Source organism: Aquarana catesbeiana, linkage group LG02 (genome assembly GCF_042186555.1).
Source record: "Aquarana catesbeiana isolate 2022-GZ linkage group LG02, ASM4218655v1, whole genome shotgun sequence".
Classification (NCBI taxonomy): domain Eukaryota; kingdom Metazoa; phylum Chordata; class Amphibia; order Anura; family Ranidae; genus Aquarana; species Aquarana catesbeiana.
The window spans coordinates 700,934,387-700,956,360 of record NC_133325.1 but is presented as its reverse complement, the minus strand read 5'-3'; the positions used below and the strand labels follow the sequence as shown (position 1 = coordinate 700,956,360).

General features: G+C 42.0%; 1 protein-coding gene across 4 annotated transcripts; it reads left to right on the top strand.

The window, feature by feature from the left end:
* Positions 1 to 2,248: 2,248 nt before the first annotated feature.
* Positions 2,249 to 21,769, top strand: ASPA (aspartoacylase). Of its 4 annotated transcripts, XM_073616913.1 has the most exons (8): positions 2,258 to 2,317; positions 2,621 to 2,740; positions 5,310 to 5,565; positions 13,398 to 13,593; positions 15,944 to 16,037; positions 16,469 to 16,576; positions 20,243 to 20,352; positions 21,460 to 21,769. In XM_073616913.1, exons 3-8 carry the CDS (start codon positions 5,333 to 5,335, stop codon positions 21,655 to 21,657), a joined length of 939 nt encoding a protein of 312 aa, XP_073473014.1. In that variant the 5' UTR covers positions 2,258 to 2,317; positions 2,621 to 2,740; positions 5,310 to 5,332; the 3' UTR covers positions 21,658 to 21,769. The 4 variants fall into 4 exon arrangements, with proteins under 4 accessions (XP_073473016.1, XP_073473014.1, XP_073473013.1 ...); XM_073616915.1 differs by lacking the exon at positions 2,621 to 2,740 and having other exon boundaries at positions 2,249 to 2,317; XM_073616912.1 differs by lacking the exon at positions 2,258 to 2,317 and having other exon boundaries at positions 2,377 to 2,740.
* Positions 21,770 to 21,974: the final 205 nt, after the last annotated feature.

Genomic DNA, 21,974 nt, shown 5'->3' with positions numbered 1-21,974 from the left:
TATTTGGGCAGTCAGCCTGGGCTGACCAGGGAATTGGGTGCTTTAGGCTCTATTCACACTAATGCGTTTTTTGATGCATTTTGAATTTTGCAGAAATGCATGGGAATTTTTTAACATGGGTTCCTATGGAACATGTTCACATCAATGCATTTTTGTGCCTCTGCGTTTTTGGAAAGGGTCAGGGACTTTTTTTCATGCAAAATGCAGCGTTTTGCATGTAATAGAATTCAATGGACCCGCATCCAAAAACGCAAGTACCGCGTTTTCACCGCGTTTTTGCCGCTTTTTTGCCACGTTTTGCTTTTTTTTTTTTCATTCTTTTTTTTTTTTTACACTGTATACAGTATAAAAAAAACACTGTAAAAAAAAAAAAAACAAACGCGCCTCTCTGCCTTTTGGCTAACATCAAGTGTAGTATCCGTTCCTATCAGTTTCCAGGAGGTGGCGCTTGCTTCCGTCCCTGATCTATAGCGAGATAGAGATGGGATGGCGGTTGCTATGCAAAACCTGCTGGAGTAAAGGTGACCTGGACGGTTCGTAGCCGAAAGGGAAGCCTTCTGATGGGGATGGAGAACCACGGGGTCTGAACCGGAGGGTCGGGACCCTGGCCTTTTGGCCTGGATTGGGGCAGCTCTAGCTCTGAACAGTTATTTGGGAGAGAACGCTGGCTCCCCTTTCTCCCACCGGGGGAGCGGCCAGTATTTCCCAAATGTAATTAGGTAGGAGGGACGGAACGACGGTGAAGCCTGATGGTAAAGGGCTCTCACCAAATTTCCAGAACTCCATGCCTTTCTGCCTGGGGTGGGGGCTGCTGGGGTCTGGGCTGGTGGCCAGGGTTGGTCTTTGAAAGCCTATGGAGTATGTGCCCCTGGAGTGGCAGTCCAGGGGTGCCATAAAATCACTGTGAGTGGCAGTCACTTTGATTTGAGGCACCACGGTCACTGCACCATAAACACGCTTTTTTAGCACCTGCCTCTTGGGCCGGGCCTTCAATCTGTGGTTGAAGGAAAGAAAATTGCATAATGTATGGTCTACATTAAGTCTTGTACACGCGAACGCATACTTAAGTCGCGCCTGAATATGAAAACAGTGTTCAAACCACAGGTATCGCCGCGATCGTTAGAGCGAGAGCAATAATTCTAGCAATAGACCTCCTCTGTAACTCAAAACTAGTAACCTGTAGAAACTTTTAAATGTCGCCTATAGAGATTTTTTAAGGGTCAAAATTTGTCGCCATTCCGAGCGGGCGCAATTTTGAAGCATGATATGTTGGGTATCAATTTACTCAACATAACATCATCTTTCCCAATATAAAAAAAAATGTGCTAACTTTACTGTTGTCTTATTTTTTAATTCAAAAAAGCGTTTTTTTTTTTTTTTTTAAATTGCGCTTGTAAGACCACTGCGCAAATACGGTGACATAAAGTATTGCAACGACCGAAATTTTATACTCTAGGGCAGTGTTTCTCAACTCCAGTCCTCAAGGCGCCCCAACAGGTCATGTTTTCAGGCTTACCATTATTTTGCACAGGTGATTTGATCACTTTCACTGCCTTAGTAATTACCACAGTCGTTTCATCTGAGGGAAATCCTGAAAACATGACCTGTTGGGGCGCCTTGAGGACTGGAGTTGAGAAACACTGCTCTAGGGCAGTGGTCATCAACCCTGTCCTCAGGGCCCACTAACAGGCCAGGTTTGCAAGATAACTGAAATACATCACAGGTGATATCATTTGCTGCTCAGTGATTGCAGTATTCTAGTCATCTCCCCAAGGTAATACTTAAAACCTGGCCTGTTAGTGGGCTCTGAGGACAGGGTTGATGACCACTGCTCTAGAGTGTCTGGAAAAAAAAATGTGTATGTATGTGATATATATATATATATCTAGCAAAAATAATTTTTTTTTTGTTTTTAACTTGTAAACACCAAGTCTGAAAAATAGGTTCGGTCCTTAACTAGGTAATTCACTAACAGAAGTGTGAAGAATATGTTGTTGTTGATTGATTTATATATATATATATATATATATATATATATATTATTATGCCCCTAACTAACTGTTTTCAGTTTTTCATGTTTGGCATAGAAATGCTGGCTTGGCACGTCTACATTACATTCTGCATACACAGTATATCTGGTTTATAAATATTTTTGTACAGAAAAGAACAGAAACCAATGTCGGGGGTGACCTGGTCTCAGTTCAAGCAGCTATGTTTAGTGAAATCAGCACATTGAGTTCAGAGCATGCTCAGTGTATATGTGCATGTCATTCTTTCTTTCCTAATCCTACCACACTTGATTCCTGTTTTGCTCCAGGTTGGTGGTACATTACTTAGATCCCTGCACACTTTATAAGACCTTTGATCTAATAGGAAGAAAATCAAGATAATCCCGCTGCTTTAAATAATTTGAATGACAGCAGCAGGCTCAGCGATTCCCTGTTTGTGAAGTGGTTGTGGTCACAAGTCTGTATTTTTGCTGTTTTTAGGAAGTGAAGCACTTGTATTGTGTCTTTGTCTCGAGATATGTCTCCAGTTGCATGGACACAATCCCTTGGTTCCACTTCCAGAGTTCAGCTGCAAACTTCATTCGGCAAAAAAAGTTTATTTGTCCTGGCAGAGGCGATCGGTGGGATGTCTTGACAGAGATGTAAATACGAGCGTCGTCCTCAGTTCACTCATGAAGTGCAGGAACTTGTTCCAGATCCTCCTCTTTTTGTGAAGAAAACGCTTGGATTAGGTCAGTAAATGTTTTCTTTTTTGTTCGGTTTTAATATAACTCTTCCTGGGCGCTGTAAAGAGTTAATTGTTCACTGGAAGTGCAGCTATGTGGTTTAAACTCTCATTGAGAAGTACAAAGGGCAAAGAAACTCTAAAGTAAAACAGGGAAATAATCTGATGAACATTACAAATAGCCTAGCCTCAACTGCTATTATTCCTGTTGTCTACAGGTTATCGCAGGTATGTGACCTTTTACTTTTTCATCTCACCAATAATCTGGACATTGTGTAGACATGCCGGCCATAGGTGGATTGAAATCTGGCTGGTTCAGCAACCAAATTTCAATGCACGTATGGGCACCCTGGTTGTACGCAAGCCGATTCGTTGATCGACTTGTGCACAACCAGCCTGTCGGGAATTTCCTGAACGATTAGTGCCGCATGCTATAAGTCGACATCACTAATCATTGTGTTCTGCCGGAAGGGGCGCCCCCCCAACCGGCAGAATACATTACCACTGCTGAGGGATTCCCCCCATCAACCCTGACTTTGTTGATTAAGGCATTGAGCAGATTTCTTTTCTTCCACCCAGGGGCATTGATAGGTCTGCCGAAGATCTGGGGCTAGAGCCCATAGCAGCGGTCACCAACCTTTTTGCAGGCCGGGGGGGGGGCACACCGGTGGTAAGCAGTTATTCGACGGCAAAGAGGCTGGTGTTGGCATTTCAATCATCATGGTACCATGGTTAATATGGTGTCAGGGTGATCAAAGCGAATTGTTTCTATTGTTACATTCGAATATATAATGAAATGGTTCAACTCCCCATAATGCAGAATCAGTGGGAGCCCTGGGCGTGTCACTTGCCACATCTCCTACCACCAGATGCAGCATGTCACTTGCCACCGTCGCCTGTCACCAGATGCAGCTTTTTAACTTGCCACCATCACCTGCCGCTAGATGTGGATTGTCACTTGCCATGTCGCCTGCCACCAGATGTGGATCCTCACTTGCCACATCACCTGCCACCATTTGCAGATTGCCATGTCACTTACCCCCATTTGCGGATTGTCACTTGCCAACTGATGTGGACTGTCACTTGCCATGCCAGCCAGTGCCACCAAATGTGCATTGTCGCTGCATTGGTGGCAGGCTGGCAGCACTGGTCTATTTAGTGAGGGGCGGGCAGTGAGAGATGATGTAATCTCTCTGCTCCCCGCCACACCTCCGACATTGAAGAGGTCCGCGCTGTGAGGGCGGAAGAGCGCTGATGTGTGGTGGGCAGTGAGAGATGATGTCATCTCTTTGCTCCCCACCGCACATCACTCTCACATTGAAGCGGCCCGGCTGTGAGGGCCAAAGAGCGGTGACATGGAGCGGGTGGAGAGAGATGATGTCATCTCTGCTCGTCTGCCCGCGCGTCTCTCTCTCCTTTCATCCACCTCTAATGCAGCCTGCCCGCTCACCTGCCACAGCCGCGACCCGCTGGTTAGGCAGGGAGCCTGCCGCAAGAGACTCGGGGCTATGGGCTCCAGATTTGGGGCTACAGCCTCAATAGCCACCCCCTGGTGAAGCCTATGCTTCCACCTGTGATGGAAAGAAAGAAAATTGAATAATGTGCCGTCTGCTGTAAATTACAATTCACTGCACAGCTCAATCAAATTATTTATTTGCTACATCCTAACCAATAGAATTGATGGAGGAATCTCCACTGCCAGTCCTGTATAAATGGGGAGATCAGTCACCAAAGCGATAATCCTCGCTAGTGCACAATCATAATTCTTTTTCTAATAGGCAGTATACAGATGTGGTACACACAAAGTGAAAAGATATATTGATTAGGACAAGGGTATAGTCCAGGGTTCCTCTAGACTAGAGGTTTCTAGGGGTTCCTTGAGCAATGAGCAATTTCTGCCCTTTAGATAAGTTCCCACTGACACCAATTATCCTTATAGCTATCTGTGTAAGGGGGGGATTCTTTTCAATGACCACAAATATAAGGAGCATTCTTCCCAGTGACCAACAGACTAATGTGTATATATATATATTATAAATTTTTAGCAGGGGTTTCCTGAAACCGTTATTTCAAGGGTTCCTCTGTATTGAAAAGTTTGAGAGGCTGATATACTCAGTTGCAGAGATTTTTTTTACCACTACTATTCCTTTATATTGGCTTTTAAAATTTACAAATGCAGCAATTTAGAATTTGGATGAAAAGTTTATCTCTGGGAAACACTTTCTGAAAGATAAAAGGTGCATTTTATATACAACTATATAGATCAGACCAAAATGAGGAGGACAGAGGGACATTGCTCCAAATCAGGGACAGTTCCTCGAAATCAGGGACAGTTGGGAGCTATGCATTTTACACAGCTGTATGAACAAACCCTCGGACATATCTCGTTTTGAGGCCAGTTTCTGTATTTATGTAAAATAGTTCACTCTGCCATCACGCCATCATTGAGGATTGAAGGTAAACAGAGAGGTGTAAATATCACAAGGCGTGTTGTGAGCTGTTTTCCTCTGTCATATGATATTTATTCTGCCTGCATGCATTCTGACCTGCATTTGTTCTCAATGTGTGTCTTTCAGCTGTTATCGGGTGTGTTTCAGCCATGGCTGTGAGCAGTGGTGTCTCTGCCATACGTAGGGTGGCTATATTTGGAGGCACCCATGGAAATGAACTCACTGGTGTTTTTCTAGTTAAACACTGGCTAGAACACGAAGGGGAGATTACCAGGTCAGGTATGGAGGTGAGACCCTTTATTGCCAACCCAAAAGCTGTGGAGAAATGTGTTAGATATGTTGACACTGACCTGAACAGAGTTTTTGACAATCAAAGTCTTAGGTAAGAAAGCCTTGTGTTTTCCTCTGTCTTTCTCTGAACCACAAACTTCTTCTATTAGTGTTGATGTGCCTAGATAGTATACAATGTGGAGCAGTTTTTAGCATATTCATAGAAAGCTTTGATAATCAAAATGTTTCATAAGTGTGTGTGTGTTGCTTCATAACCAGGCATGGACAAGAGAACCAAGCCTTGTTTTGTGAATGGAAGGAACCAAGCATCAAAGGATCACTTAAAAGTCCATATATTCTTCATTCATGATTACAAAGTCAAGATCAGTAGAAACGAGAAACCCTCACGTTTTAGTGACTGTGTAGTAGTGTTCCCAGTAGGATACTGGCAATGCTACTAGTACACAGCGAACCAAAACCAAAAATTGTGGGTGCCACTTCAGCCTCCTTGTCTGTCCATGTCTGGTGACTCTCACTAAAGAGTGCCCTCTGGGGGAGAGCTTGTCTTAGCTCAATGTGTAAACCTACAGGAAGAAAAGATCCCAAATGTCGCACATCCAGCAAAACCCAACAATGTGTAAATACTAAAAGCAGCCTCAGGCCAAACTCCATCCAGGCCTAGCCCCTGATGAGTTTTGGCCTGCCTACAGGACTTAGTCATGGAGAGCCATGACTAAGCCCCATGGCCGGGGTGAAACACATTGGGGGCGTGACCTGGACGGAGTTTGGCCTGAGGTTGCTTTTAGTATATACATTGTTTGGGTTTTGCTGGATATGCGACATTTGGGAGATTTCCTTCTTGAATGCTACTACGCAATCACTGGATTTTATATGCCTGCCTGTCTCCTAGAGATTTCTGTCTAGGAGATCTCAGCACAGTCCTTTGAGTTTTGAAAACCAAGCTTGAGCCCTGATGAAGGGGGATGCTTTGGCCCCCAAAGCATGTTCGCTGTTTCTTCTCTACTGGTTGTGACTTTATCAAAAATAAAAGCCTATACAGCATGGTCTTTAAACTCTTTATTCCAGCCGTACACATATATGCGGCTTCTCACCTTAACGCTCCAAAGGCCACATATTTGTGTACCAATATGTACGCAAATCTGTGCTGGAAGCGTGCACCCTGCGCACTCCCAGCACAGTTACCAGCAGGTACTGGAAAGCTCAAGTAGCGATTGTGAACTTTCCGATTATGTGACCTCTGTCACTTGACCGAAATGCCCACCTTCCAGCGTCTGAAACCTCATAAGGGGCCAGGAGGCGCCAACGCTACGGGGGTTAAATGATTGTTTCGTACTTGGTTCCTTCCATTCACACAAATTCTTCAGGTTGAGTAGGTCCCGCTTCTGTGGGTCCACCCCCCTCAATTTGTGTCTCCCAAGCATCAGAGATCCAGTCAACAAAAATCACTATCAATTTGTATTTGAAGAAAAGCTAAACTTAAAGTCCAGCACCTCCTATTTCTTTTCAAGTCTTGTTTTGCATTCAGTATACAAGTGGACCAAAACTGCTCGTACTAATGACCTAGTCGCACTTTTTTACTTTCTTGCACTATGACATATCCACCCCACCCCCCCCCCCCAACCCAAGCACACAGCTATACACAGCTAGAGTAATCTGAAGGAAATGGAGGGAATTCACAGCAATTCTTATGCTGAAATGCTTTATCTTTCCAATATGAATAATTAGAAATGCATAAAATACAGGTGTTGTTCAAAACATGAAAATGTCACATTTATTGGTTATATGTCATATTTACTGGTTATAAAAGAAATGGAAATTGGAAAAAAAAAATACAAGCAAAATGCTTTAACATGCTTTAACCACTTCAGCCCCGGAAGGATTTACCCCCTTAATGACCAGGCCATTTTTTGCGATACAGCACTGCGTCACTTTAACTGACAATTGCGCGGTTGTGCAATGCTGTATCCAAATAAAACTGATGTACTTTTTTCCCAAACAAATAGAGCTTTCTTTTGATCACCTCTGCGGTTTTTATTTTTTGCACTATAAACAAAAAAAGACTGACCATTTTGAAAAAAAAAAAAAAACAAACATTTTTTTTACTTTCTGCTATAATACATATCCGAAAAAAATATATATAAAAAAACAAATTTATTCATCAGTTTAGGCCAATATGTATTCTTCTACATATTTTTGGTAAAATAAAATCACAATAAGCGTATATTGATTTGCGCAAAAGTTATAGCGTCTACAAACTATGGGATGGATTTTTTTTTTATTAATGTTTTTACTGGTAATGGCGGCAATCAGGATTGCAGCGGACAAATCTGACCCCAAGTGACACTTTTTGGGGACCAGTGACGTTATTACAGTGATCAGTGCTAAAAAAAATGCACTGTTCAACATATAAATGACACTGGCAGGGAAGGGGTTAACACCAGGGGGCAATAAAGGGGTTAAATGTGTTCCCTGGGTGTGTTCTAACTGTGTGGGGGATGGGCTTACTGGGACAACAGAGATCACTGTTCCCGATCACTAGGAATAGCAGATCTCCGTATTGTCCCCTGTCAGAACATGGATCTGCCTTGTTTACATAGGCAGATCCCCATCCTGCCTCTCTTTACCACGATCGCAGGAGGCCGGCTGACATCGAGTGCGCCGGACCCACAGGCGAGCGCGCGCCCACAATACCACATGCACAGACCAACATACAGGTACATTGGTTTGTGCAGCCGAGCCGCCTTGCCACAGTATATATGCGGAAGGCGGTCGGCAAGTGGTTAAAGCCGAAGTTGAAGGGTAACGCCACTCTTGAATGTTAAAAATTACCTTTCCTTTTCAATCTGCAGCTCTGTCATTTTCTGTAAAGTGCAATGTAATATGGCTACCTGGGGGTGCTCTGTACACAGAATGTGTACAGAACGCCCCCCAGAAACATAATTTCCTGCTTGTGTGATTGGCTCATTGATTTTCCCAGAAGTCTACACTAAGATACAAGTCAGATTTTTGGCATCCCCTGCAACAAAAATGTCATTTTTGGTGAGATACCCCCAATAGGAAATCCTCTCTAAAGAGATGCAGACCCTGCCACTTTCAGGTGCAGCAGCTGATTGATCATTAAGAAACCACTCCCATTAGATTCACTTTCCATATGGATACAGACAAACACACAGGGATCGCTTCAGAATAACAAAAGGTAGGACTCTGCAACAAAGTTTGTTAAAATCCTAGCAATGTATATAGATCACCCAGAGAGGAATGTGTTTTTTTTTTTTTTTTTTGAGAAAAAAAAAAAAAAGTGGAGTTATTTTTTAAGGTAATGGCAATTTTTACTAAGTTAGGTCCAGCTGGACCAATGTAATTATGTATCTGCCATACTTGTGAGTTCCTGGTGGATCCCGTGCTGAGTAACTGTCCTGCTGCTTAGTGAACACAGGAGGTTGCACGGATGCCATTCAGGAAATGCTTTGCATTTGTTCAAGAACTGCAAAGTATTCTCTGATTGGAAAAGGTAGACATCATGACATCACCTTGTCCAATCATAAAACGCTTTGCATTCGTTAAAGAAATGCAGCGTTTTCCCTGAATGGCACCCGCGCTGAGCGAGAGACCTCCTGTGTTCACAATGCAGCAGGGCAGCTGCTCAGCACAAAAGCAAACGGAGATCACTGAAGTAGCAGTGCATACAGTGATTTCCAGGTAAATCCCATAGATATGGCACATCAATACTTGCATTGGTCCATGGTGGAAAAATGGCCATATCTGGAATTTAGCTTTGAAAATGCATAATAGGCAAGTGCCACTTTGAAACTGCATGTATTTTATGTGCAGAAATGTGAACAGGCCACTGTAGAGCAGATTTTGGTTTTCGATTTTGTAAAAATATTTTTTTTATTGCACGTTTTGGGTATTCTTTGCAAAGTGAAATTTCACCACATTTGCTAAACTCTGGGGAAAATTCCCTTGCAAAGTGCAACTTTCAACTTTCCTTGCAAGGTGAGCAAACTTATTTATATCAAACCCAATGCGTACTTGGTGAAAAAAAAAAAAAAAAAAAATTCTAAACACCCCAAGTGGTCTAAAACTGCTTAGACAGAGAAGTGTGTTTTTACGCAGAGAACATCTGACTCTGTATTTTGTTTTGAGAAGTTTATATGTCAGCCAGCCTAGACGGCACTTTAGAGGAAAGACTGCAGAGTCTTTCTCCATGGCTGAGACATGGCGGGGGAACAGAATGTTCCTCTTCCCTGGAAATGCTCACTGACATTTCTGTGTGTTGTTCACCTTTGGTGGGATTGTGCTGATTCATCCTGGCTTTGTGCCTGATGTTTGGTCTCTGGCATGCGCTCAATGGATTTACTTTGTTTCATTATCAGAAGAGTTTCTGCTTTGGGATTTCCCAACACGGCCCTGCAGAACACGTGTCTGGAGTGAGCAGGATCCTTATGTGCCCGAAATCTGTCTGCAACCATTTAAAGTGGTTGTAAACCCTTACATACCACTTTTATCTACAGGTGAGCCTATAAATAAGGCTTACCTTTAGGTACTGGAAATATCTCCTAAATCTGCATGGTTTAGGAGATACCGTATTTATCGGCGTATAACACGTACCGGCGTATAACACGCACCCCAATTTAGGAGGGAATTTTAAGGAAAAAAAAACTTTTAGGAGGGAAGTTGAAGGGAAAAAAAACTTACATTTAAACGCCCATCATTGCAGCCTTGTCAGTGCAGCCATGTCAGTGCAGCCTTGTCAGTGCAGCCTTGTCAGTGCAGCCATGTCAGTGCAGCCATGTCAGTGCAGCCATCCCCAGTGCAGCCATCCCCAGTGCAGCCATCCCCAGTGCAGCCTTGTCAGTGCAGCCTTCCCCAGTGCAGCCTTGTCAGTGCAGCCTTGTCAGTGCAGCCTTGTCAGTGCAGCCTTCCCCAGTGCAGCCTTCCCCAGTGCAGACTTCCCCAGTGCAGACTTCCCCAGTGCAGACTTGTCAGTGCAGCTTTCCCCAGTGCAGCCTTCCCCAGTGATCCCCTGCCATTCTGGGCTTCAAAATCGCCGATCGCGATTTGAAAATGGCGCCGCCGGCGCCGAAATACACAGAGCCGGTCCTCGGCTCTTTCCGGCGGCTGTCGTTCACTTTCAGCTCCACTCGTAGTCCCGAGCGGAGCTATCCGAACCTAGCCGAGTAGGTTCGGATAGCTCCGCTCGGGACTACGAGTGGAGCCGAAAATGAACGACAGCCGCCGGAAAGAGCCGAGGACCGGCTCTGTGTATTTCGGCGCCGGCGGCGCCATTTTCAAATCGCGGTTGGCGATTTTGAAAATGTGACAGGTCGGGATCGCAGGGGATCGGCGTATAACACGCACCTGCGATTTTCCCCTGGTTTTAAGGGGAAAAAAGTGCGTGTTATACGCCGATAAATACGGTATTTACCATATATGCTTTCCCCTCGATGCCATCGGTGCATTCGCACTGAAAAAAGGGCATTTCTTCAGCAGCGTGCCGTGACCGTCGGATCCTGCCCGGCTCAGGCCAGAGCCCACGGCCCCAGAAGGAAGAGGGGTGGAGATGGACGAGGCCACCAGCAGGGACATCGCGGGCTTCGTTTGCAGGTAAGTGGAACATAATAGGCTAGTATGCGATGCATGCTAGCCCATTGTGCTTTGGAGCTGCTGTACTAACTATGCAAAGTTAGTACAGCAATCTCCCCCACTGAGCTGTTGTATTCTGGCAGGGGGATAGCCCCGTCCCCCGCCAGAAAACTCCGATCAGTGCTCTCTGCCATTGGCTGATCGGACATGCATGGCTGGCTTCTGTCGGACAGGGTGGCATACACATGGGCCGAATGTTGGCCATTTATTTTTAATTTTTTTAACCGGCTGATGTCTCCCAACATTTGGCCAATGTGTACCAGGGACCTGCGGTGAGGTCAGTGGCTGGTAAGGCAATGGCTTGTTTAAGAGCCAGATACACACAGATTACATATTCACAAGTTACATATTCGATTCTCATTATTAGTGCGCACCCTAAAACCATTTAGTGAATAAACCCCCACATTATTTTGTGAATAAACCTCACATCAACATTTAGTGAATAAACCCCCACAGCGTAGCCGAGCACTGTGAGAGGATAAATTTCATCTTCAGCCAATTGGCTTACGCTTAAAAACCCGCGCGTCAGGACGCAGGCAATCAGATTCCCCCAGACAATAAGCATCTGATGAAAGGAATCTATTGGACAGCAGATTTTTTTTTTTTTTTTTTTTTTTTTTTTATTTCTGCATTCTGTAAATGAAGAAATCGGGCTACTTTAGTTTTGTTTTGTCTTTTATTCCTGAAACTGTTTTTTTTTTTTTTTTTCCCCAAAAAAAACGCATGTGTGTGTGTGTGTGTGTGTGTATATATATATATATATATATTATAGTGTGTGTATCATTGGTCCAAGGCTCCAAGCTGTCCATTGAGCTCTGACAAGAAGTGAGGAGAGGCACTGTGAGCTCAGCCTCTGTCTGCTGCAAACGGCGTGTGCCAGCTTGTATTTAAACTGGCCACTCTGTATGTAGCTTCTGACAGGCTGCACAAGGAGCCCCTTATCTCTGGAACCCATAGGTGCTAGGAGCCCCAAATGTTGACCAGTGGTGGGGTAGGACCCCAGGTCGCCGGAATACAACCCTCGAACCCTAGATTGTGTGTTTTTATTTTTTTTATGTTCATGGCATCTGCCTCACACTGGTGTGTACGGGGCTTTAAGCACAGCATAAATAAAATAAAAGCTGCGGCTGCTTTCTCACTGGTTGGGGAGAGCAACCCATTAATTTTATTGGTTAGGCACAATGGTGATGATTGCGGTAACCGAGGGAGTACCTGCATAGATGGAAAAACCTGCTGACCTGTCACATTTATTTTATTTATTTGCATTAGGTATTTATCTAGCTCTGGTAATTTACATATCCGTAATCTTAAAGAGGATCTGTTACTTTTTTTACATCGGGGATTGCTAGCTTTTGACTTTATTTTATTTTTCATTTATTTTTTTTTGTGTACGGTTCCCGAGTGAGCAAATAAGCTGAAGTTTAGCTAAAAACCTTTTTTCTCTACAGCTTTGGTTGCATTACTTAAAGTGTTCCTAAACCCAGGACCCTGCATTCACTATATCTGGTCTCCCACAGAACATGGAAATGCAATTATTTTAGTAAATATAAACTGCTAAATACCTTTTATCATCAGCAGTATATAGCAGTCTTGTGGCTTATATCAGTGTCTGGTTAAAGCTACTCTACTCTGACTGACTGTCCTATGAGGCTACAGGGCCCCTGACCCTCTGTCTGGTCAGTGCTGATTGGCCCTGTGCTGATCACACGCACCCTTCCAAAAAAAAAAAATAACAGTGAGTCTACAGCTGAGAGAGAGATTTTATATACGAAGGTCACAGGCCTACAACTGTGTGATTGTTGATCATGTCATTTATGGCCCCTTATACAAAGACTGGTGTACTAGGTTGGATAAAGCATCATGTTTTTCTGTGACTGTTCTGCTTAGTAGGGAGTATTGAAAAACTCCAGACACTCTGGGGTTGATTTACTAAGGGCAAATATATTATTTACTTGGCAAGGGAATTTACATCAGAGCTTAGTGAATTGGGTGAAGCAGAGACTTCATCATCCAATCATGTGCAAGAAAAAGTGCTGTTTTTCATTTTCCTTGCACATGATTGGGTATTCTTTGCAAAGTGAAACCATCGCATTCTCTAAGTTCTGAGGAAAACTCCCTTGCAAAGTTCCTTTAGTAAATCGGCTCCCATATGTCCATTTTTCCATGTCTGTGTGTGTGTGTGTGTGTGTGTGTGTGTGTATAATAGAAGCACAGCAAATTACAGTTTTTATTCAAGCATCTTGGTACATATGACCATTCGGTGTGCTTATTTTGCAGTAAACAAAATAAAGTAAATATACCCTATGAGATAGCACAGGCTCAAGAGATCAATTCCATATTTGGTCCTAAAGGGAGTAAAGATGCCTACGATGTTATCCTGGACCTTCACAACACCACCTCTAAAATGGGGGCCACGCTTCTCCTTGAGGATTCCAAGGATGATTTCACAATTCAGATGTTCCATTACATTCAGGTAAAGGCTTGACTCAAGTAACTGAAAGCCAGCAATCTGCCGGTTTATAATTTGACCGACATCTATCTTCATTGTTTATTTAACTGTTTGTTTTACACAGCAAATAAACAATTTACATTTGGATGTGCAATCTAGTTTTTAAGATCAAATAACACACACACTACCCAACACTTTCACAAGCCTGAGATATTCGGGGTTTCATTCCTAAAAACCAAAACGGGGGAAAATATATGGATTGTACATAGCAGTCATCATGATCCTAATTCGTGTAATTAGTGTCACCGCCGCAAGAAAACAGTGATATAGATACAAGGTTTGCTGCAGGTACAGTCTCCCCACTGAATGTGGCGTATAGTATATTAATATAGATGGGTAGCTGCGTCAAACCAAATCTGTAAGTATATATTAAATCAATTATAACACCATAAATTATGACAACATAAATTTAAATTGTGATATTATTATCGTGATTTAAGCAAAAAAGTGACTTCAGTGGTAATTTTTCATGGGATATATATATATATATATATATATATATATATATATATATATATTATGTGTGTGTATGTATATATGTGTGTGTATGTATGTATGTATGTATGTATATATATATAATATATATATATATATGTGTATTTTTTTTATGAAAAATTACCACTGGAACTTTTGTGCACCAAGTCACGTTTTTTTGCTTGAATCACGATTATATATCACAATTTAATTTTATGTTGTCATAATTTATGTTGTTATAATTGACTGAATATATAATTACAGATTGGGGTTGGCACATTTACCTATAGTATCTATATTAATAATCATGATCCTAATGTTTCTTTGGAGGCTAGAAAATGAAAGTACACATTTGTACGTTTACACAAGAAAAGCCAAGCAGCCCTATGTAGGGCAAACAAAAGTCCCTGTGCAGGGCAAACAGGTAAATTTTTTTTTTAATATAGTCTTTATTTCTGCTTCATCATCCATCAGTAAATAAACCAGAATCATTCCAAGTCTTGGTGAGGCATAACTGACAATCGGCAGCAATAATTGACATTTAGGCCTCATTCGCATGCCGTGTTTTTACCTGCACGGGATGCACAGATGTTCCATGCATCCAGAGCTGGTGCAAGGATTTTTGACACCCTAAGCAAAACCTAATTTTGGCTTCACCCCTGACTCCACCCTCTTTTTCCTGCCCATGTATACCCCACCTTTTTAATGAAGTGCCCTATCAAATGCAGCCTCACCAGCACCCTATCAAATGCAGCCTCACCAGCACTGGGCAGGAGGGAGGGGCCAGGAGAGCCGACAGGAGGACCCAAAAAGAGAAGGATTGGGGCTGCTCTGTGCAAACCATTACACAGAGCAGGTAAGTATAACATGTTTGTTATTTAAATAAAAAAAAAAAAGCCTTTAATATCCCTTTAAGATCAATGACAATAGCAATGCATACTGATAAAATCAGGAAGGAGGTTTACCAATAAACATTTCCAATGAAGATGTTTAGAGGCTAGATGCCTGAATTTTGTGCACTAGTTGAAAGAGGTTGTATGGTTATTGGAGACTTTTTGCTTCAGTGTATCCATATTTGCCAATTTTTTTTTGTATATTGGTCTCTCCAGCACCATTATTTGGCCTCTATAATATTAACCTTATTAATCCATTCAACAATGGTAACTGGTTTATTTACTGGTGGCCCCTCCAGCAGCACCTTCAGGGGCGAACTGATAACTCATGGGGCCCCCGGGCAATAGGAGATTATGGGGCCCCCAGGCAATCAGAGATTATGGGGCCACACAGTATACACACACACACAGTATACAATCACACAGTATACACATACATGTACACACAGTATACACAGACAGATGTAAAAAAAACACAGATTTATACATACTGTCCCTGGTTTTACTGAGGCTGGCAACCCTGATGGGGCCCCCTAGTGGCCCAGGGCCCTCAGGCAGTGCCCGAGTGGCTCAATGGTCAGTCCGCCCCTGAGCACCTTTGTAGTCTTCCCTTCACTCTCATGCTCTGAATCGGAGTATTAAATTAATGTACATATTTAGGTTTGTTGGGGCATAATATTTAATGCTAACTGGTCATGGTTCTTTCTGTGTAAATAAACCAGCACTCTTGAGAGGTTGTAGATCAATGTGTAGCTTTTCTTTCTTCTTTCTTCATCTTTCTCCTTTCTTTTTTTTTTTTTTTTTTTTTCCCTTTTTTTTCCCCCAATGCACTGTGCTCACTTGGCATGAAAGAACTGAATGACTGTTACTTCTTTAACGTTTTCTGTATTTTCCTTGTGACCCATTGAAAAATAAAACTTACATTTCTTTTATTTATTGTATCACAGAAATGTATGGCTCCTGTACCTTGCTCTGTGTTGCTCACTGAACACCCCAAAATAAAATACGCAACTGCACGCTCAATAGCAAAACACCCTGTTGGTAAGTTATATCAGACAAAATGTCACAGTATCTATGCTTCTTTATAGTATGTTGCAATGGGGTCTGGATGTGTGAAGCTGTGCCCTGAATGGCATAATAGAAATCTGAGTTTGACTGTAGTACAGCATATAGAAAGTTTCTGCAGGCATGTGTAGACATTTTAAAGCTTTTATTCAAAGGCCCCCTCTTTTCTTAATTTCCAACCTTCTCTTCAGCAATGTTGCTTTAAATACTTGGTCCCAATGGTCTCAATGACAGATGAAATCCTGAACTGTTAAACTGTAATTCTGTTCCCACTGCTACAGGCGTAGAATCCTCAACCACTATAACTTTACATCACAACTAACATAACCACCAGAACACGGCACTGTAATTGCAAATAAATCACATTTTGTAATTTCCACACTTTTTTTTTTTTTTTTTTTAAACAGGCATTGAAGTGGGACCACAGCCGCAAGGTGTTATTCGAGCAGATATTCTTGAAAAAATGAGAAGAATGGTTATATATGCACTTAACTTCATGCAAGAGTTTAATGAAGGTAAAGATCTTACTTTAAAAACTTCAATACCGGGCACTTTCACCCCCTTCCTGCCCAGGCCAATTGAATGAAGTTTTTGTCATTTTTTGAGACAGATAGAGCTTTCTTTTGGTGGTATTTGGTCACCACTGGGTTTTTTATTTTTTGCTACAAAAAAAAGGCAGAAAATTAAAAGAAAAGGTTCTTAGATTTATGTTAGAACATTTTGTAAATAAGTAATTTCTCCCCTTCACTGATGTGCGCTGATGAGGCTGCATCATGGGCGCGGATAGGCTGCACTCATGGGCACTGATGACGTAGCACTGATAGGTCCGCACTGATATGCGGCACTGATAGGTGGCACTGATGGTCACTGATAGGCAGTACTGATTGACACCACTGATGGGCACTGTTGGGGATGCACTGATAATCAGGGCATTGATAATCAGTGCCCTGATTATCTATGCTGGTCTCCCCTGTGAGGAAATGCCACTGATCAGCTTTTCTCTCCTTTCAGTATGAGGAGAGGAAAGCCAATAACTAACTGGCATTTCCTTGTATACATGTGATCAGCTGTGATTGGACACAGCTGATCACATGGGTAAAGGGCCTCCTTATCGGCTCTTTACCGAGATCTGGGATGTGTCGCGTCCCAAGGACACAGTGCGCCACCGATCGCCGCACAAGCCCAGCGAGAGTGGAACAATGTCATATGACGTTGTCCTAGAATGAGAGCGCCACCTTGCACCTGTCATTTTACTGTAGAATCTCACATAGAGACAATTAGTTTGGCTGAATGTCTACATATGAAAATGTAATCCCCAAAAATATAAATTAGCTTTTGACTATAAATTACCCGAATATGTGTGTTGTGGAGAGCACATGTAAGGGCTCCTCTTTCCTTGCTTCTCTTGGCCACCCATCTGGCACTGCACAATTCCTTTGCATGGGCCCCAAAGAGTTTCTATAACTAACAAAGCAGCAAGACACAGACTTCACCTTTTAGGGAAGGTCTAACCTGCCTTAACTGGGAATGCAGTTTAACTGTACAGCCGGTTCACCTACCGACTTTGTCCCCAAACATAAACCCATGCCCGAGAGTAATTCCCCGCTTCAGAATTTCATGTAAGGTCATTACAACAGAACAGCAGAATTTCATGTAAGGTCATTACAACAGGGCCAACTTTACTGTCGCAGTATTTAACAGTATGACAGAATAATGGCCATTAGGCATAATGAATAATAGCACAGTTGCAAACTATTCAGAGAGAGAACCTGCTCCCACAGAGTTAGAAGTGAAATGTACATCCTCCCTTTTAAAGAGGGTGAATAAAGGAGGAGTCTTACCTCCCAAACGGGAGTAGTACCAGTGCTCCTCTGAAGGGGAACACATTCCAGACAACACTCGCCTACATGGTCTTACTTGGTTCGTCCTCTCAAGGGAACGTGTGAGAACACTAGCATGATCTCCAAAAGACTACTCTTTCTTCACTCAGCTTGCACAGAAGGAGTCTCAGAGAAGGGATGGCATAGCATTAACTTGTTGGGAATCTGACTTAAAGAGCCTGCTCCCCATTACGTATGTATTAGTTATTGCAGCAACTTGAGGGTGAAAATTTTATTCAGGGACAGGGGTTCAATTAAATGATTTATGTACCTTGTGAAGAGCCGCTGAATTGATCAGCACTATACATAAATAAAATGCATGGATAGGTTATACTACACGAATCTGGCCACTAGGCCTGGTTGTATTGTTTCTTTAGTAAAAGAAACCAAGCCTGGTAAAAAGGTTTCCAGTTCTCTCTCTTATGTGACCTACGTCAGCTTGCTTACCACTTTTTAGACTGCTAGTAAGAAAAAGAGAGAATACATTAGTAGGAAGCACCCATAGTCCTTCCTCTTTTAAAGGACAGCTCCAGGAACGAAGGATGGTGTGCTGAAATATTGCATGTCAGAATTTTGTATTTGAAATAGAAAAAGTCCTTCAATTGGTGTTCTTGATTTGATCTTGGAATCTAGCGATCCTATACACTGTGCACAATTATTAGGCAAGGGAGTATTTTGACCAAATCATAATTTTTATGCATATTGTCCAACTCCAATCTGTATCCAATCTTGAATGCTTATTGGATTAAACAGGTGATGTGTATTTGTGTAAGAAGGGAGGGTGTGGCCTAAGGAGATCAACATCCTATATCAAGGTGTGCATAATTAGGCAACTTCTTTTCCTCAAGCAAAATGGGTCAAAAAAGAGGTTTAACTGACTCTGAAAAGTCAAAAATTGAAAAACTCTTTCAGAGGAATGCAACACCCTCAAAATTGCTAAGATATTGGGGCAGGATCACAGAACCATCAAACATTTTGTTGCAAATAGTCAACTGGGTCGCAAGTAACATGTTGAGAAAAAAGATGCAAATTAACTGCCAAAAATTTGAGAAGAATCAAATATGAAGCTACCAGGAACCCACTATCTGCCAGTGCTGTCATATTCCAGAACTGCAACCTACCTGGAGTGCCCAGAAGTACAAGGTGTTCAGTGCTCAGAGACATGGTTAAGGTAAGGCAGGCTGAAACCCAACCACCACTGAACAAGACACAGAATTTGAAATGTCAAGTCTGGGCCAAGAAATATCTGAAGACAGATTTTTCAAAGGTTTTTTTGGACTGATGAGACGAGAGTGACTCTTGATGGACCAGATGGATGGGCCTGTGGCTGGATCAGTAACGGGCACAGAGCTCCACTTCAACTCAGGCACCAGCAAGGTGGAGGTGGGGTACTGGTATGGGTTGGTATTATTAAAGAAGAGCTAGTTGTAACTTTTCGAGTTGACGGTGGACTTAAAATCAGCTCTCAAACCTACTGCCAGTTTTTAGAAGGGACTTTCTTCAAGAAGTGGTACAGGAAAAAGTCTGCATCTTTCAAGCTCCACTGCGTGGCTAGCCAGTAAAGGCCTTAAAGATGAAAGAATAATGACATGGTTCCCTTCCTCACCTGACCTAAACCCTATTGAGAACTTGTGTGCCCTTCTTAAATGGGAGGTTTACAGTGAAGAAAAACCGCACACTTCTCTGAACCGTGTCTGTGAGGCTGTGGTTGCTGCTGCACAAAAAGTTGATCGTCAACAGATCAAGAAATTGACAGACTCCATGAATGGAAGGCCTATGACTGTTATTGAAAAGAAGGAGATATACACACACACATATATATATATATATATATATATATATATATATATATATATATATATATATATATATGTGTGTCACTGATTATTTTTTTTTTTTTTATGCCAGAAATGTTTATTTGTAATTTTTGAGTTGTTTGTTTATTATCCTCACTTTAACAGATGAAAATAAACAAGTGAGATGGAAAATTTTCATTTAGTTGCATAATTCTGCATACCAATAGTTGGCCAATAATTGTGCACACATAGATATTCTCCTAAGAAAGCCAAAACCTCACTTTTACTTTCTTAAATATTCAGGTTTATTAACATTTTTAGATTGCCCAAGAGCACTGTAGTTCGATAATTAACTTAATTCTCAAAAATACAACTTGCCTAATAATTGTGCACACAGTGTATAAATGGGAGGACATTGCCCTAATAGGAAAAGCTGAACTGGATTCTGTATAGTTTGTCTCATGATTGTTACTTTTATTCAAATAATATTTTTGCTTCCCTCCAGGTTCAGAGTTTCCACCATGTAGTATTGAAGTGTTCAAAGTGCTAGAGAAGACCAGCTACCCCAGGAATGAGAACGGTGAACTTGCTGCTATTATTCATGAAAATCTTCAGGTTAGCCTTGCTATTACTTTCAGGGCAGGACTGGGACTTTGATGCCCTAGAGGCAGAAAAAAAATGTGTGTTTCCCAGTAGTAGTTTGTCACAATCATCTGTATTTGTTCCATAATTGTAAAGATTTCCCTCTTTCCTTACAACTAAGGCTGCTTGGGTAAGTGGGAAAATGTTTTCAAAATGACAGAATAAGTTTAGCTGAATGCGACTAATACTAGCTCTATCATGACCTGGATATCTGAGTACCTTAACAGACAAAAAATATGGCAGTTTTTTTTTCTGTAAGCCTTTGTGCAAATCATACTGGCTTACATGAAAGTACATATAATTACATCCTTGACCCTTTGTCTACCAAGATCTGTTTTTACATGTCTTGGTATACAAGATATTAAAACAAGTTCAAGGCTGCTGCTGCTGTAGCCATGAGCTTGGTGTTGATTTTTACAGCCAACTCTTGGCTTTACGGTAAAAGTGATCTAGGCAGCTCCAATGCCGCCCGATCACTTTTATGGGACTCCAAAGGTATTACCTCAACCCCCCCACACATCCACCAGCACTCACAGTAGTTCCTGGGTTCTTCTATTTCATTGAGGAGCCATTGAATAGACTTTGAGATTAGGATGTTCCCTGATCCCCCGTTGGCTAATGAACCCAGAAATTACATTATTTTGTAAGTCTTATTTGTTTCCTTGAAAAATCAGCCACAGTATGAGTGGAAAAGCCTGTGTCCTGCCAAAATGTTGCAAGAGATCTTGCTCTCTGTAGGGAAGCCAAGATCTTATTGCAGAGGTCCAACATGACCCTTGCTAAATCAGAGACCAAGCTCTCCAATCAGCAGGGAGCATGACCTTTGCTGATTGCAGAGCTAAAGGTCTGACCTAGTAAAGGACATGTCGGACCTCTGCAATGGGACTACTGCTTCCCCAGAAATGGGCCCATTATGCAGCTGTGGCTGATTTGGAAAGAAAATGAATTGTAAAACTTTTAACACCTTTTTGTTTTTATGCAGCGGGAATGTATTTAGTTGACATAAACTCAAAGTTCATTTGGGCTTTAATATTATTTACTAGTAATTCCACCTGTTTTGTTTATTATCCTGCCGTACAGGACCAGGATTGGAGAGCTCTAAACCCCGGGGACCCTATGTTTATCACAATGGATGGAAAAATCATTCCCTATGAAGGAGAGCACACCGTGTATCCAACATTTGTGAATGAAGCAGCCTACTACGAGAAAAATGAGGCCTTTTTCAAAACACAGAAGATAACATTATCTGCACAAAGTGTTCGGTGTAAATCTATATAAATTATAATAGCCATATCCTTAGCTTACTTGTATGTTCTGTACGTTTTTTAGGTCCAAACTACATGAGCATTAAAAAAAAAAACTTTAATAAATCACTAAAGCCAAACATAAATGGAGCAGCCTTGTAATATGCATCATCAGATAACTTTTGAGAACACAGTTGGTTTGGCAGAACAAGTGTCATGTACTTAAAAATCTTTGTATGCAACAATAAATGTTTGCATTGCTCTTAAAGAGGTTGTAAACCTCAAGGGGGGGCAACCATGCAAAATAAAGGCATAAAGAGCTAGTATGCATCGCATCACATACTAGCTCAT